The sequence below is a fragment of the Leptosomus discolor genome, unplaced genomic scaffold (assembly GCF_034619465.1).
Source record: "Leptosomus discolor isolate bLepDis1 unplaced genomic scaffold, bLepDis1.hap2 HAP2_SCAFFOLD_123, whole genome shotgun sequence".
NCBI classification, from domain to species: domain Eukaryota; kingdom Metazoa; phylum Chordata; class Aves; order Leptosomiformes; family Leptosomidae; genus Leptosomus; species Leptosomus discolor.
Window position 1 is genome coordinate 37,514 of NW_028237940.1, and position 16,249 is coordinate 53,762.

At 56.3% G+C, this 16,249-nt stretch overlaps 1 protein-coding gene across 1 annotated transcript; it reads right to left on the bottom strand.

Moving 5' to 3' along the window:
* Positions 1-6,670: 6,670 nt before the first annotated feature.
* On the bottom strand, positions 6,671-11,731 carry LOC147412341 (M-phase inducer phosphatase 2-like). Its single transcript, XM_086481462.1, has 13 exons — positions 11,717-11,731; positions 10,319-10,360; positions 9,760-9,867; positions 9,546-9,665; positions 9,193-9,327; positions 8,958-9,041; positions 8,536-8,703; positions 8,314-8,409; positions 7,931-7,993; positions 7,738-7,836; positions 7,294-7,427; positions 7,076-7,187; positions 6,671-6,811 (listed from the first exon to the last, which is right to left on the bottom strand). Exons 1-13 carry the CDS (start codon positions 11,729-11,731, stop codon positions 6,671-6,673), a joined length of 1,317 nt encoding a protein of 438 aa, XP_086337588.1.
* Positions 11,732-16,249: the final 4,518 nt, after the last annotated feature.

The following is a 16,249-nucleotide window of genomic DNA, read 5'->3' on the forward strand; positions in this document are numbered from 1 at the left end:
AAACAAGAAAAAATGGAGTTTCTAGTTGATACGGGGGCAACATACTCAGTTTTGAATCAAGCTTTAATGCCTTTAGGAAATGACTATGTCATGGTAAAAGGAGTGACTGGCCAGAGTGAAAAAGCTTAATTTTTGGAACCATTAAAATATAAACTGAGCAAGCAGGTAGGCATCCATAAATTTTTGTATATGCCAAACTCCCCGAATTCCCTGTTGGGAAGGGACCTATTGGAACAGCTGGGGGCCACCATAAAATTCAAAAAGGATGAGATTACTCTGAGTGTAAAAGATGATCAATATGTACAAATAATGAGCTTGTCTTTGGTGAATATTCCCATAGAAGGACAAATCGATGACGAGATCATTAATCAGGTCTACCCCAGGGTTTGGGCGACTGATGCCCCAGGACGTGCCAAGAATGCCCAACCAATAATAATAAATTTGAAGGAAGGACAGAGAGCAGTAAGAATTAAACAATACCCACTAAAGGAAGAAGACAGGGAAGGGATTCGCCCGAAAATAGAGCGATTCCTAGAACTGGGCTTATTAAGAGAATGCGAATCGGAGTTCAATACCCCCATTCTCCTGGTCAGAAAATCAGATGGGTCCTATCGAATAGTCCAGGATCTGAGGGCCATTAACAAAATAACAGAGGTTCTATACCCCGGGGTTGCCAATCCATATACCTTGCTAATCACCTTAACCCCTGATTTAATTTGGTTTACAGTTTTAGATGTAAAAGATGCCTTCTTTTGCCTCCCTCTCCATGAAGCCAGTCAGAAAATTTTTGCATTTGAGTTGGAAAACCCTAAGAGTGGTCAGAAGACCCAGCTCACGTGGACGGTGTTGCCACAAGGTTTCAAGAACAGCCCTACCATCTTCGGGAACCAACTAGCGAAAGATTTGGAATTATGGGAACCACCATCGGAAGAAGGAAAGGTACTACAGTACATGGATGACATCCTCATTGCAACTAAACCCAGAGAAGCCTGTGTCACCTGGACTGCAAGTTTATTAAATTTCTTGGGCTTCAGGGGTACCGAGTGTCCCAAACAAGGCACAAGTGACTTTGCAGCAGGTTACATACTTAGAGTATGAGATCAGTGCAGGGCAACGGTCCTTGGGGCAAGCCCGGAAAGAAGCCGTATGCCAGACCCCTTGGCCACAGACTGTAAAAGAACTGTGGACCTTCCTGGGAATGACAGGGTAGTGCCGGCTCTGGATACATGACTATGGCCTGCTGGTCAAACCACTGTATTCCTTGATAACATCCAGCCAAAGTCACCTCCAGTGGGATGCTGAGTCAGATCGGGCGTTCCACCAGCTGAAGAAGGCCCTGATGCCAGCACCTGCACTGGGACGCCCTGATGTGAGTAGACCATTTCTCCTGTTTTCCCATGAAAAGCAGGGAATAGCATTAGGAGTACTGGCACAAGACCTGGGACCATACAGACGAGCTGTGGCGTACTTCTCCAAACAACTGGACGCTGCTGCCAAAGGGTGGCCTGGCTGCCTAAGGGCGGTAGCAGCAGTCATCCTGAATGTTCAGGAAGCTCGGAAGTTTACCCTGGGTCAGAAAATGACTGGTTTCCTATCTCACACAGTGTCTACAGTCCTTGAAGTGAAAGGGGGACATTGGCTTTCCCCACAGAGGTTCCTGAAATATCAAGCTATCATGGTCGAGCAGGACGATGTTGAAATTGTGACCACTAACATTGTCAACCCAGCTTCATTTCTTAGTGGGAAGACTGGAGAACCAGTGGACCACGACTGCCTCGAGACGATTGAGGCCACGTACTCTAGCCGCATTGACCTCAAAGATGCCTCCATGGATGGGGTAGAGCACTGGTTCACAGATGGGAGCAGCTATGTTCTGGGCGGAAAACAACATTCTGGGTACGCCATCACCACTACGGAAAAGGTAATAGAATCTGGACCACTACCGGCTGACACCTCAGCGCAAAAGGCCGAGATCATAGCCCTCACTCGGGCCCTGGAGAGGGCCGAAGGAAAGGCTGTGAATATTTGGACTGATTCTAAATACACCTTTGGAGTGGTAGATGCCCACGGAGCAATTTGGAAGGAGCGAGGACTGTTGAACTCCCTAAGGAAAGACTATCAAGCATGCAAAGGAAATTTTAAGACTTTCGAATGCAATCCAACTTCCTGAAAAGGTGGCAATTATGCACATCAGGGCACACCAGAAAGTGAGCACTGAATTGGAAAGAGGAAACGAACTGGCGGACAGAGAGGCAAAACAGGCAGCTAAAGAAATGGTAGAGGTGGAGGGAGCACTAGTCCCAGACGGACAGATAACCTTAGAAGTCTCTTACAGAGAAAACTTTGGAGCCACAGTGGGAAGGACCATACCAAGTGCTTCTCACCTCTTTCACGGCAATCAAGATTGGGGAACAAAGAGCCTGGATTCACCACTCTGAGTGAAGAAAGCTCCAAAAACTCCCTGGAAAGTAACACAGGGTGAGAATGAACTGAAACTAAAGCTTCGCTGAGCGAAACGAGTATATTGCTGCCAGAAGTGTTTAGTAACCCAGCCTGCCAAGACTTAGCCAGGAAAATCATTGTATTTGTAGTTATAGCAACCCAAGGGTCGAACAGTAACACCCCAGAATGGCCATGGACCCAAGCTCATATTGAATATACTGGGAACATGGGACCGCACTCTGATAGAAAAAGCTTAAGCCTTGCCACCGTGGTTATGCATAAAAATGAAGTGTACCCGGAAAGTTATTGGAGCACAGACCTTCAGAGAATGATGCCCCAACTGCAGGGAATGCTGGGTCAAAACATAAGCGTAGGATGCCGAGGAATGAACGGAACTTCCTACAAAAGGGCAAACCAGATATCTGTATCCAATACAATAACAAACACAACAAATAGAAAGCCTTGCAGTATCTTGGATTGTTGGCATAATTTTACTCTAACACAACCTGTCTTTGTAACATGTGTCTGGGCACGTGGTGAAATAGGATTACCATTGAAATTGAAGATAGATGCTGTACCTTCTATGACAGCGGGGCCCCGCACAACCTATACAGCTGATACTAGCACTCAAACAGTCCGAACCCAAACTAAACTTGAATCTAAGATTTATGAGATTGGTCCGTATGTCATCAGACATACAGGTCAGCTACAAGTATTATTTAACCCAGAGTGGTCTCTAAAAAGGGTGGAACTGATGATGGAAATTAAGGTTTCAGAAATATAACCATTGTGTTCCCCTTTCTTACGGACTTCCTATGAAGGGTGGACCACTTGGCTATGCAGGAGAACGGGTATTTTTCAAAAGCAAATACCAAGGGATGTAACTGGGGTGTTAGGGACAGGACTTGGGGTTCTAAATACCACAGATTCAGAAGTGATAATGAACAAATTAGCTGCCTCTACCGCTGATCTGTCCAAATTACAACAGCCATCACAATCCTCCCTATTAGCTCCAGGAGCTCACCAATGGTTGGTGTCAGAAGTTCTACCCGACTGGGAACGGACAAACATAAGGGATCATAATATCATTATAGCTGCAATTGGAGGGCTCCAAAGGAATATCTCATTGGCCCTGAGCTGTATCCAGGCCCAGCTGTGGATGCAATCAATAACTGCATCTATTATAAGGGAAGGAGAGGAAGGGGTCTTCCCCACGGAGATACGGAAGATAGTTTGGGATAGTGCCACTGATAGGGAAAGAGAGCTCCAGTCCTGGTGGGAAATGGTAAACTTTACCTATAACCCCACCACACATACAGTCACTGCCCTCGTGTTAACTATCCACAATGCATCAGTGACTGTAATACATCCCATAATAGCCATGGGAATAAATCACGGTCAAAATTTGCTTTATCCTTTGGAACATAGGACATGGGCCCAAAAGAGAGAGAACAAACGGCAAACAGTTGACTTAGAATCCTGCGTTGTACGAGAGCAACAGGGATTTCTCTGCGAAAGCAATACCATGAGGGCACAAGACATTTGCTGGATACCGACCAAAAGGTCTGTCACCTTGAAATTCGCCCGAATGCCAGTCCAAAACCGGTTGTTGTCTATGCAGGAAAAGGTTGTGCTTGTTTAAGAACAACATGTCGCTTTGTGTCTGTAGGAGGAGTAGAAATAGACACCAGGAATCACTCGAATTTCTGTATTTGTAATTTTACCACCATCACAGGATGTGACTTTAGCTACTTTGCTCCTGTGGTTTCTCATCAAATCCTGAGATCAAACTATACGTTGATTTCTGAACTAGAACCCACACCTACAGGGATGGATTTAGCAGTGACAAAAAGGTTGTTGAAACACCCAGACTTAATGCGGATATTAGAGGAAGCCAAGAATAATGGACAGGAAACTCTAATGAGGCAAATGAGATAAGTAGGGTCTTGAAAAGGGTCAAAAAGGATGGAGAACACAAATGGTGGGATACACTTTTGGGGTGGTCACCTTCAGACACCGGACTTTTTCAATGTCCTAATGCATCCAATAGTAGTGTTGTTGATAGCTACCGCTATTTTATTATTTCTAGTAGGGACCCTATATATGTGGGTTTGGCATATAGTTAGAAGAATAACTTCAATGTACGAAGCATTATACCAACCAGAATAGCCAAGTAAAAGAATTCACTTAACTCAATAGAAAAGGGGGGAATTGGTAGGGGGACATATAGAAAATATATTTTATAACCCAAGATATATCGAAAATATTAATAGGGAGCTACATAGAAAAACAAAGCTAAACCTATTAAAACTTGCTTCCCAGACCTAACGTGCATGCAAGTAGGCAATTAGTCACTAACCCCTGCAAATTGCTTGAGAAAGAAGCTGATAAGGGAAACAGAAAAAACAGAAACAAGGACCTAATTCATGGCTCAAAGGCGTCAAAGGCAGAGGAGCTAAGGGCTAAGGAGGGCTCGCTAACATCCATCTCTAAACAAGAACAAAAAGGAGACAGCCAGATGTGCACACAGGGACAGACCAGGCTGAAACCAGTCTGGGACTGCAAGCTCAGCCAAATTAGAGATTCCAGGGGAGAGGGGAGGAGTACAGAGCGAGGAAGATCTACGGCCTTCATCCCTGAAGACCCCTGCCCAGGACCACCAGGAGGAACTGCGCAAGCGCCCCGAGGAGGAGCCCGAGGCAGAGATTATGGAAATGAAGTGACAGGAAGGAATGGCCTTTTTGGGGACAGGTCATGAATATGTCTAGGCGTTTTGAAATAGGTGATGTTTTAACTGGGTAAATACTGGAGAAGCGGCCACGGTGGGGATGCACGTTTGTGGTGGAGCGGTCCCCCGTGCATCTGTGCGCAATAAACACACCTACTGTGTAACCTTTCGGGTTGTAAAGTCTTTTCCGCACGTCAGGGTGTCACAGGCCTGGGGGACACAGGATCACCCCGTGGGCAGGGGGGGTAGTGGTGGTGTGTGTGACAGGGCCTGGGGACACAGGATCACCCTGGGGGGGGGCAGCAGGTGGTAGGGCGAGCATGAGGGGCACAACAACCGAGCTGGGGGTGCCCCCCCACCACACACCACTGTCCCAGTTGTGGGACCCCACGGTCACCCCACCATCCCCACCCCTCCTCCTGCCCCACACACAGCCCTGAGGGGGTCGGTCCAGCTGTGACCCCAGCCCCACAGGGCAGCCATCACCCCTTTAAACAGCTCTCCCATTCCCCCAAGCTCCCCAACCCCACCCTCAAAGCAGGGGGGGGACCCCTGACCCCCCTCAGATTCGCAGCGCAGTCACAGACCAGAGCCAAGGCTTTCCCTCCTCACAGAGTTATTAAACAGAAATGTTAAAAAAAACCAATAAAAACAGACAAGACATGGGGGCACAGGGGCCATTCCCCCCTCCCCAGCATGTGGTGCTTTGGCAGCAGCCACTCTGGGGTGGGGGTGAAGCCCCTCCTGCCCCCCCAAAGTTAACCAACGGGGTGGCAAAACACCACAACAACAAGGAACTCCCCAAATAGTGACCGGTACAAGGGGCATCCCCAAGCCCCACCCCCTGCAGCACCCCCTGGCTGCAAAGGACGTTTAAGCGCTTTTCTGTAACAGTTCTGCCAATTAAGCTTTGCTGACGCGGGGTCGCAGCCCTCAGGGACGGGGGTCCCCACCTTCCCTGTGGACACCCAGCCTCCCAGAGAGGGTCTGCCCAGCTCCATGGCACCCCCCAGGGCTCGGGGGGGGGGGGGGGGACACACGTGCTGCAGCCCCGTGGCTTTCCCAAAGCTGGCAAAGCCACCCCCCACCCAGCCCAGGGTGCAAGGGGAAGGGGGGCACTGGCTTGGGGGGCTGCCCCACAGCCCCCGAGCCCCATCCCTGATGCTGGGGAGGGGAGGTAGCCTGACCCCCACTCCCAGAGGAAGGTTCAACCTGGCAGGGATTGAGCCCCCCTAGGCATTCCCCACCCACATGCTACAGCCCCCAGCCACCATTTGGGGTAAAACCTAAACACCTTTTAGGGTAAAAAAGGGGTAAAACCCCACAACCATGGCCCCCTGCCCCGCGCTGCTGAGGGGGGCGATGCTGGGCAGGGCACCCAGCACAGAGCTGGGAGGGCTGTGTGTGTGGGGGGGTGGGGTGGCGACCAGGTTTTGGGCTGGGCGACGGTGAGCACCGGCAGCCCCGGGTAGGGGGTGGGCAGGGGGCTGCGGGGGTCCCTCAGAAGTTCTTGAGGCGGCTGTAGAGCTCCCGCTTGCTGCGCTCGCCCACCCAGCTGTGGCTCTTCTGGCGGAACTTGCGCAGGTCCTCCTTGAAGTCCTCGTGGTCCATCGGCCGGTAGTCCTGGGGCTCGCAGTGCATCTGGGCACCCACAGCTCTGTCAGCACCCGCAGGCCCCCCTCCCCACCCCCTGGGGCAAACCCAGCACCCCCCAGGACCCCCAGCACAACCCCCTTCCCCTGGAGGTACCACCCTCATGGAGGATGCTCAGAGCCAGACCCTTTCCCCTCACAGGGCAGGGTTTTGGGGAGTGGAGAGGGTGTTTTCCCCCCACCCAGCACTCTCACCCTCCTGCCAGGGACCGCCCCCCCTCCCACACAGGGGGTGAAAGTTAGGGGGGCTTACCTGGTACTGGGGGAAGAACTCCCGGTACCCCCCCTTCAGGACATAGAGCTCGGGGTAGTGGAGGTGGGGGTACTCGTTACAGGCTCGGTCCTTCTCCCTGATGAACCGGCACCTGCGGGACAGGGGACAGGATTGGCATCCAGATAGGATCCTGCCATGTCCAGGGGGTCCAGCAGAACCCAGCGCCCACCCCACCCCCCCCAAACCCCCAAACTCACATCCTGGGCCCCCTCTCGGAGGAGAACTCGCAGTGGAAGATGACAATCACCCTCTTGCTGGCGTCGAAGGGCACGATGGGCTTCTTCAGCAGGAACTCCTCCACGTCCCGCTCCAGCGGCAGGTTGACGGCGCCCTGGCGAGGGAGAGGGGCCCCTTTCAGCCCCCCCCTCCTCCCATTTCATCTCGGGGCGGGGGGGGGGGGGGTGGCCCTCTATACCCTGCCCCCCCATCTGTTGGGAATGCCTTCACCCCCCTCCTCCTTCCAGCTGGGGCTCAGCACCTCCGGGGGTGCTCAGCACCCTTGGGGAGGCTCTCAACCCCTCCAGGGGGTTCAGCACCTTTGGGGGGGGGGCATCAGCCCCTCTGAGGTTTGACAGGTTTGTGTCTCCCCCACCCATGACCACCCTGTCCCCAGCCCCGAGGGGCGCAGCAGCGGTTCTGACCTTGATGTGGCCTCCCTCGTACTCGTAGGGGTACCTGCAGTCCACGATCACGCAGCTCTCGATGAGGCTGCTGAACTGCCCCGTCAGCACTGCCACCATCTGTGGGGGGAGCCCGTCACCGGGGGGGAGGGGGGAGCAGGGAGGCAGCCCTGTGGGGGTGTTTTTTTTGGGGAAGAGGTCACTGCTCCCTTACCATTTCGGGAGAAATGTACTTCAGGTCTGGGTGCTTCCCCTCTACCGTCTGCAGAAGGTAAGGCTGGAGGAGAGGCGGGTGCTGGGTCAGGATCTGTCCCCGGGGAGACGTCCTGGCTGCCACCCGCTCCCCCCAGCCCAGAAGACCCCCCGCCTGCGAGGTTTGCTCCCTCCCAAGAGGGACAGCGCTGCGGCACTGGAAGAGCAGCGGGTCAGGCTCTTCAGGCTGGAGTCTCAGCCCCAAGTCCCCTTGGTCCCAAACAAGGGCCACCAGCTGTATTGGGGCTCTGGCACCAGCGCAGGGCTCCACTGATGGTCCCCCTTTGTTTCAGGAGAGGGGGGCAGGCGGCATCCCCAAGCCTGCAGCACCCCCAGCAGCCCTACCTTGGAGAAGTCCCCGATGAGCTCCTGATGGTCGTTGGCCAGCAGGTTCTCCATCTCCTCGTGGCAGAAGGACCTGGAGCACAGCAGCCGCGCTTTCTGTGGGGACATGAAGCAGAGACACCCCCCTCAGCGTTAGCGAGGGCGCCGGCAGAGCCGTGGCACCGGGCAGTCCCACCAGGGATGGGCAAGGACGCCTCACCCCGAGGATTCCCCATCACCCACCGGCTCCGCCACTGCCGCCTCCTCGCCAGGGCTACCGGCCACGCTCCTCCGTCGCTTGGTCTTGACGGGGGTGTCCCGGTCCTGGGGTCGGTCTATCCGCTTCAGGATGGGCCTGGTGACGCTGCTGGGCATCGAGGGCGAGCGGAAGAGCTGCCGGCACTTGCCGCGCTTCACCGGACACTGTGTGGAGAGAGAGCCTGTGTCGCTGCCCAAGGGTCCGGCTTTCCCCCCACATACACCCTCCCCAGCACCACGAGAACAAAGGCAAAAGGGTCCCTCTCTAGTGGCTGCACACCACCCAGGACAAGCCCAAAGCCCTGGGGGGTGTGTGCTGCTGGCCAACCAGTGACCCTCACCCCCAGACCCCACCCTGGAGACCCCAGGAAGGGGGAGCCTGGGGCCCCATCCACCCCCCGAGACACCCAACGTACCGGCTCAGCCTCCTCCTTCCTCACCAGGGGCGCAGTCAGTAGGTTCTCCATCCCCTGTGGCCCGTCGGTATCGCTCTTCTGGGGGGGCACCTGGGGGGGCCACAGGGGAGAGACAGAGGAGAGCATGAAGGGAACGAGTCCCACTGCTGCTTCGCACCCCCCTGGGCAGGGACGGAGCCCCTGCCCAGGGTCCATCCAGCTGCGCAGATGGAGGAGCCCTCCCTACTTTCATCTCCTCCTCATCCAGGATCTCCACAAAGCCATCATCTTCCTCTTCAGACATGGAGGAGGTCAAGGAGCACCGGCGCAGGATGATGGGGCTCTCGCCCTGGGCGACGTTTTCCTTCTCGGGGGTGTCGAACTGGGGAGGGGACACGACACAGCCCATGGCTCAGGAGTGGGGCCAGCCCCACACCAGCCCTGTTTGCAGACACAGTGACCCCAATCCCCCCAGCTCCCACACCCACAGGTCTCCAGTGCAAACAGGGAGGCTGGAGCGGCAGGTCCCGGCTCAGCAGCCCCTGCAGCAGGACCACCCACCCCCGGTGCCCCCCTCTCAGCGCCCCCAGCCCCTCTCACCAGCAGGCCGGGTGCAGAGCCGAGTCTCTGGCTGAGGGGGTCCCTCCCCGCAGCCCCATCGCTGGCGGGCAGCCGGCTGCGCTGACTTGGCCTCTGCAGCTTCTTGAAGACAAACCCCTCCTGCAGCAGTGGGGGAGGGGGGGGTGGGCACGGCATCCCCCTGCCCCTTCCTCGGTCCTGCCTCCCTCTCCCCAGCCTTGCTGTCCCCCCTCACCTTGTCCTCGGGCTTCCTTGGGCCCCTCTGCTCCCTGGCCCCGTGGCTGTTGAACTCCTGGGAGTGGGAGATGTTCTTCAGGACCGGGCTGGCCCCCAGGAGCTGTGGCTGCGGGGCAGGTTGGGAGGGGTGAGAGGTGCTGCACAGCCCCTGCGCTCCCCAGCTCCATCCTCCTCCTTCTCCTCCTCCTCCTCCCAGCTCAGCCAGGGGCACAGCAGGATCCAGCCGCCCTCAGCTCAGCCCTGCAGAGCCCCCGGGACTTACCGGCAGTGAGTGGATCCTCCGGATAAGGAGCTTATTGCTGCAAAAAGAAAAGGATTGAATGAGTGAGAAGATGCCCTGGACCAGCAGCGTCCCATCCCCCCCTGCCCCGAAGCTGGCATGGACCCCCTTGTCCCCTGGGTCCCCACAGTGGGGTGAGACCTCCCTGGAAGGACCCCAGGGCAGCAATTCCTCCAGCCACTGAGCAACACCGACAGCTTGATCCAAACGCCAGGGAAGGGCAGACGCACAGCCTGGCTTTCGGGTCTGGGCACAGGGACAGAGCCCCTTCACTTACTCTTTGAGAGCTCTCCTGGATTCTAGGATCGCTGTCTCGAAGCTGCGGGAAGAGAGGAGCCAGGGTTAGGGGGGATGGCACCCCATGCCCCAGCCTGAGCAGCCCAGAAGCCCCTGGGATGGGCAGCCGCAGCCCTTACAAGGCCCCCACCCCACGCAGGGGTCATCAGCCCCCCCAAGGGGAGAACAGCTGAGCGGCTTTCAGCCCCACAAAGGGTTAAAACCGCATCTGGAAATCACTGGTTTCAGATGGGGGGACCCCAATCTGGGCTGGGAGGTTAAGCAGCACCCTGGGGTGGTTCAGGGCACCCCGCTGACCCCACTCGGGGCCCAGATGTAGCTGGTGGCAGTGGCGCCCGCTCTCCACCTGTATGTAAATCCGGCAGCGGGGATGCTGGGGATGCTGGCCGTCGGCCATATGGCCATGCAGCTGCACACTGCGACAGGACGAAGGGGGCACTGGTGTGTCCCCTGCAGCCCAGCCCACCCAGCCCCAAGGCTGCCCCAGCATCACCATCTGCCCCCAGTTACTCAGTCACCCGACATCTGCCAGAGAGGGGCTCTGCCAACGGCCCCGGGAGTGGGCGAAGCCACCGGCGTGGCACCCAGAGCCCCTCAGCCCCGCAGAGCTCGGCTCTCAGCTGATCCCTGCACCCCAAATCTGCGAGGCCTGGGCAGCAGCACCCCAAGGAGGCTGAGGCGGGGGTGCTGGGAGCCCAGGGAGGTGCTCAGCACCCTCACCCCACTGCATGGTGAGGCAGCGAGCCGTCTGCCGGCCGTCCCTGCCAGAGGAGGACTTGGCACGGCAGCACCGCAGAGGCTTCCTGCCTGCACCCGCTGCCAGACCCCTGCCTGCAGCAGGGCTGGGCCGAGCACCAGCACCGACAGCCCCACTAGAGGTGGTTTCTCACACCACCCCCCACCAAAAATCAATTTTGGGGTGGAGGGAACAGCTGGAAGCACAGCCCCCCAGCAAGGCTGGGACAGGCCGAGCGTGGGCACTGCAGGCAGCCTGGGGAGGGTGAGCGGGGGGACACAGTGGGCAAGGGTGGAGACCTCCCGGAGTGGGGGGACGCGGGGCGAGGGACACTCACACTTCCTCCAGTGCCGCGGGGTCCTCCTGCGTGGGGGAGTCCAGCCCCACTCCTGCGGGAACAAGGGGCAGGGATAGCACCGGGGGAGGCGGGTGGGAGGCACGCCGTGCCCCCGGGACCCTGCTCCAGCACAGGTCCCCCCCCCGCTCCTGTGGGGCGCTGGCAAGGTGCAGGGGAGCCCCCCCCACCCCAGCTGTGTTCCCTTCTAGCGCTGGGGAGGGGGCCACAGGGTGGGATCTGCTGTGTGCTCAGGCGGGACCCTCACCCAAAGCTTCCCCCGTCCCCCAGCATAGCAAAGGGACGACCCTGGAACCACCCATCCTAGCCAACATGTCCCACATCACCCTGCCCAGGGACCCCCACTGGGGTGGTCCACAGCCGAGCCCCCCCCCCGGGGTGCAGGGCTGGGCGGGTGGGGGGGCTCCCACCCATCATCCAGCACAGGGAAGGAAGCGCTGGGGTGGAAATCCCCGTTTAAAATCCCAGTTTGACTCAGAGCATGACCAGGAGCTGAGACAGAGCGGGGGACCCGGCTCCCACGTGCACCCCCAGAAAGACCCTTCCCCACCCTCAAACCCCTCCCCTGCCTTCCCAGCCCCCTCCCTGCATGCAGTGACCCCCTGCCCAACGCCCACCCCCCCGGCACAGCTCCCCCTGCACACCCCCAGCCCCGGGGAGGAGGGGGGTCGGGGCAGGGGCGGGTGTGGCAACAGCACCCATCGCTCACCCGCGTCCGAGGACTCGGAGGAGACGGAGCTGCGGGGGGAGCCCAAGGCTGCCGACCCCCGGCACGGGCTGGCCCGGCGCCTCTGCAAGGACAGCCCCGCCACCCGCCGCTTCGGGGTGTCCCAGTGGCTGCGGGCAGGGCGGGGGCGGCGATCAGCCCGTGGGGACCCACCGGTACCCCTCGGGGTGCCCCCCTCGGGTGGGGCGGTGGGGGGTGTCCCCCCCCTCCGCGCTCAGCACTGCCCTGAGCCGGCAGCATTCACGCGTGGGGGGGAGGGGGGAGGGGGGTGCGGTGCGGGGCAGCCCCCCCGTCTCCACTCACCTTCCCAGTCCCACCAGCTTGTCCATATCCAGCGTCAGCGGGGTGACCGGCGACATGCCCGCTCGCCTCCTGGCCACTCCGGCTAGCCCACGGCCACCGGGGCCGCCCTGCGCCGCCATGGCGAGTGCAGGAAAGGAAGGGAGGCGTTAATGACACCCGTTGGAGCGACCGTTCCCGGCCCCGGCGGAGCGGAGCGGGGCCGCGCCGATGCTCCGCCGTCCGGTGCGCGAGGGGGGGGGGCGCGCGCCCGCGGCCGCCCCTATTTATATTCGAAAACTAACAGGGGAGCGGCGCGGCGGGAGCCAATGGGGAGGGGCGGGGGGCGGGGCCACGGCCGGGTCGGGGGCGCGCGGGCAGGGGAGCGGAGCCCGGGGGTGCGGGCAAAGCACGGGGGGAGGGGCCAGCAGGGGTGCAGGGGCATGGCTGGAGGGGCTCAGGGGGCATCGCCCAAAATGGGGGGGGGGCATGGCTGGGTGGGGGGACATGGCTGGGGAGCACAGGAGAGCTCGGCCCAAAGTGGGTGAGGGGCATGGGGGGGGCACGGCTGAGGGGGTAAATGGAAATGGAGGGGTGCGTAGTTGGGGTCTTGGGGGGCATACGGCTGGGGGGGCACGGAATGGTGCGTGGGTGGGGAGACATGGCTGAGGGGCTGCACGTCGGGCGTGCGGCTGGGCAGGATGAGGGGTGGGTGTCCGTCAGTGATTGTGCAGCCCAGGGGGGAGCCCAGTGTTCGGACACTGCCCCCACCCCCAGCCACAAGCCCCCAGCCATGTGGAAGTCTTTGCAGTAAAGATCTCCTGGCGATCCGAAAGCCCATCCGCTGTTCACACCAGGGGGGAAAGCGCTGAACCCCTGCCAAATCTGCTGGGGCTGCTCACACCCACCTCTTGTCCTGTGGTGATGTCGAGTGCTGTATAGACAGTTCCAGACGCCCCAGAAACAAAAGAGCAGCAGAGACATGAGAAGTGGTTTAGACCCTGGAAGTGAAAGCCCTGACAGGAGCTCTCTGCTGCCTGTAGTGTTTCTAAAACACCTTGGTTCCTCCACTCCTTCAGCCAGTAGCGCACAGCGCAGCAGCCCACCAGCCCCCTGCCATGCAGGCTATCCAAGTGAAAACTTAGGTCCAAGAGGAAGAAAAAGGGCTGGTGCAAATCTCCAGAGTTCATACTAAATTCTTTCAGTCCAAAACTGAAGGGCAGGGTGCCTACAGAGACTGGAAAATAATAGATTTCATTCTTTTCCCCTTTTCTCCAGTTTTGCTCTGTTGGGGTTTAGTTTTTTCCTTTTTCTTTTTTTTTTTTTTTTTTCTTGCGGGGGTGTGTGTGTTTTTTTTCCAGAGAATGTAACACACGCACAGTCTAGCTGTGCCTTCTCAGACCTCTTCTTTGGATCTATCTGCAAAACTCCGGCAACACCATGCAGTCATTCTGAGAGCCCTGAACACACGTGCCAGCCATCTGAGGAAAGGACAGTGCGTTGACACTGTCTGTATTACTGAATGGTTGGTTTTCACTACCTCTGCCAGAAAAGATATAATCCTGATCACTAAATACTTTTTTAAAGCAAAAGAGTGGCAAGAAATGTTCTTGAGAAGTGTTATTTACCTGACAGCTATCAGGTTCTAAGCTGCTCTTTCAGGCAATAAAGATTTTTCTCCTTTCTTTAGCGTGGCCGTATTATTTTGAGACACACAAAAATGATTTCCCCTAAGAAAACAAGCAAACGCGTGCTACAAACTTGAGGGACAGTAGATCTTCCAGGTCCTGCCCCTCGCTGCAGACAAGACGTTGCCAGCATCAAGTGCTCTTTGACGACGCCTTCTGACCACAGGCACCAATTCTGATCAGTACTGAGAGACAGGAGAATCTAAGCCCAGGGTCTGAACACGTTTGGAGCTTGCCCGACTTCACGCTTGATATCACACCAGCAAAATACCTGGCGCGTGCTTTTGTGTAAGTAACTGTGACGGGACTTACCCTTGCCCGACTTGTTCAAATCGAGTGTATTTCTGCTTAGGATCTGCCACACTCACAGTGCTCCCTGAAAGAAACAACACTAAAAATGGAGACACCCCCTTCCAGCAGATCAGAAATGCCGCCCCACTGTCTGGGGTTGGGAGACGTTTGTAGGCAGCTGGGTGACAACAACGATACAGGCAGCTCCGCAGCACAGAGAGTCTCCATGAAGACTGATTTTTACAGTCCTCTGGAGAGTCACCTGGACAGGAAACCAAGAACTTGGAGAAACATTCACAGGAGCCGCAGATCAGAAAAGAACAAGTACCAGTGCAAGTGCTTGTTGTCTCGAAACACTAAGGACAGCTGGAACAACAGAGCCTTCATCTTCTTAACAAGAAATAGTCTGTGCGATTCCCCAGAAGGTTTAAGACTTCTGGAGGTTAACTGCCCCTTGGGTTCTGGAATCCATTCTGATGAACAGGTGCCACTTGCAGACAGGAAGAATATTGCAGAGTGTTCCCAGGAGGGGATCTTCTCAATGTTTCAGCGGCTTGCCAAAAGAATGCCGTCATGTTTTTAGAGAACAGCGTCTCCTGTTACAAACAAGAGAGAAAAAGCATCTCAGGCAAGAAGCCAGAGAGATTGGGAACAACAAGGAGGAATGCAGATTGGGACAAAGAGGCAGTGAATGAAAAACCAGCCATGCGCTGCAGGACAGAGACAGAGGAAGGAAAAAAGAGGGGCAGGGAGCAGGACAGAGGGAGAGCAAGGAAAACCAAAGGGGCAGGTAGAATAGCAGAACAAGAGAGGGGCTTGGAAAGCAGAGAGGGACGAAGAGGGAGCAGGGGACAAGAACAGACAGAAGAAGAAAGGTACAGGGAAGCAAAAGAGTGACGCCAGTGATGGAAGGTGGGAGGGCACAGGCACAGGGAGGCACCTGGAGCACAAGAGGGGTGACACGGCCCCAAGTGTGGACGGAGGGTTGCAATCACGACAAATTTATCTACACACTTGCAGATAAGCCGGCACGTCTTTATTGCAGCGCTGGGAAGCACAGGGACAGCTCCACCCGACGGGCTTCAAAGTTACATCAAAAATTCAACATCTTATACCCTTTTTCTGCAAAGTCAGGATCTTTAACAGATTTTTAACATAAGCATGCATCTTATGCCCGCTATTAATTTTGACAGTTACAATGATTGGTCCGCCCTATTCTATAACTTTCTTAATAGTCCTTTCCTAATCTAATCATTGGTTATTTTACTGATCAAAATCTCTGATATACAAATTAGGATGGGGAGGACGGGAGAGTCTTCACAGCAACATTCCTTTGTTTCGACGGTTTCATCACATAAGAGAACTAGCTGAGAACGTACAATTTCACCCCTTGTACCTGCCTCCCTCCCTCCTCGTTCTGTGTTCTGTACAGTTTCCCAATCCACAGCACCTTCAGCTTTGGCCATCTTCCTAAGGCCTGCATCTGCTGTCTCTTAGCATAAGTGGGGTTTTGTCTACTCCTTACCATAATGTAAATTAATTGAATCAGGAAATAATTAACTATAAGAAATTAGTTGTTTATTCAAAACAATTAATTATCAATGAAATTCAAAATTCAGATCTGATTATAACACAAGGGCCCAGGACTCACTGCCGCTCCCGCTCTTGGTGCTGCTGGGAGCATTTTACTGTTGAGACACTTCTGTCTCTGCCTCTCTCAGCTCTTACAATATGAGGCTTCCTACATACACAGCCTCACTGCGCACACACACACACCCCCCCCGCCCCCACGGCTATACCGTGCTTTGGTTACACACACAGACCCCGCGGTGCAT

Excerpts from the sequence above, each read along its gene's own strand:
- LOC147412341 (XM_086481462.1), bottom strand. Across the intron at positions 9,328-9,545 it reads GCTCTGCACCCGGCCTGCTG|TTCGACACCCCCGAGAAGGA; the intron begins GTGAGAGGGGCT and ends TCCCCTCCCCAG. Across the intron at positions 8,410-8,535 it reads AGGCGGCAGTGGCGGAGCCG|AAAGCGCGGCTGCTGTGCTC; the intron begins GTGGGTGATGGG and ends ATGTCCCCACAG.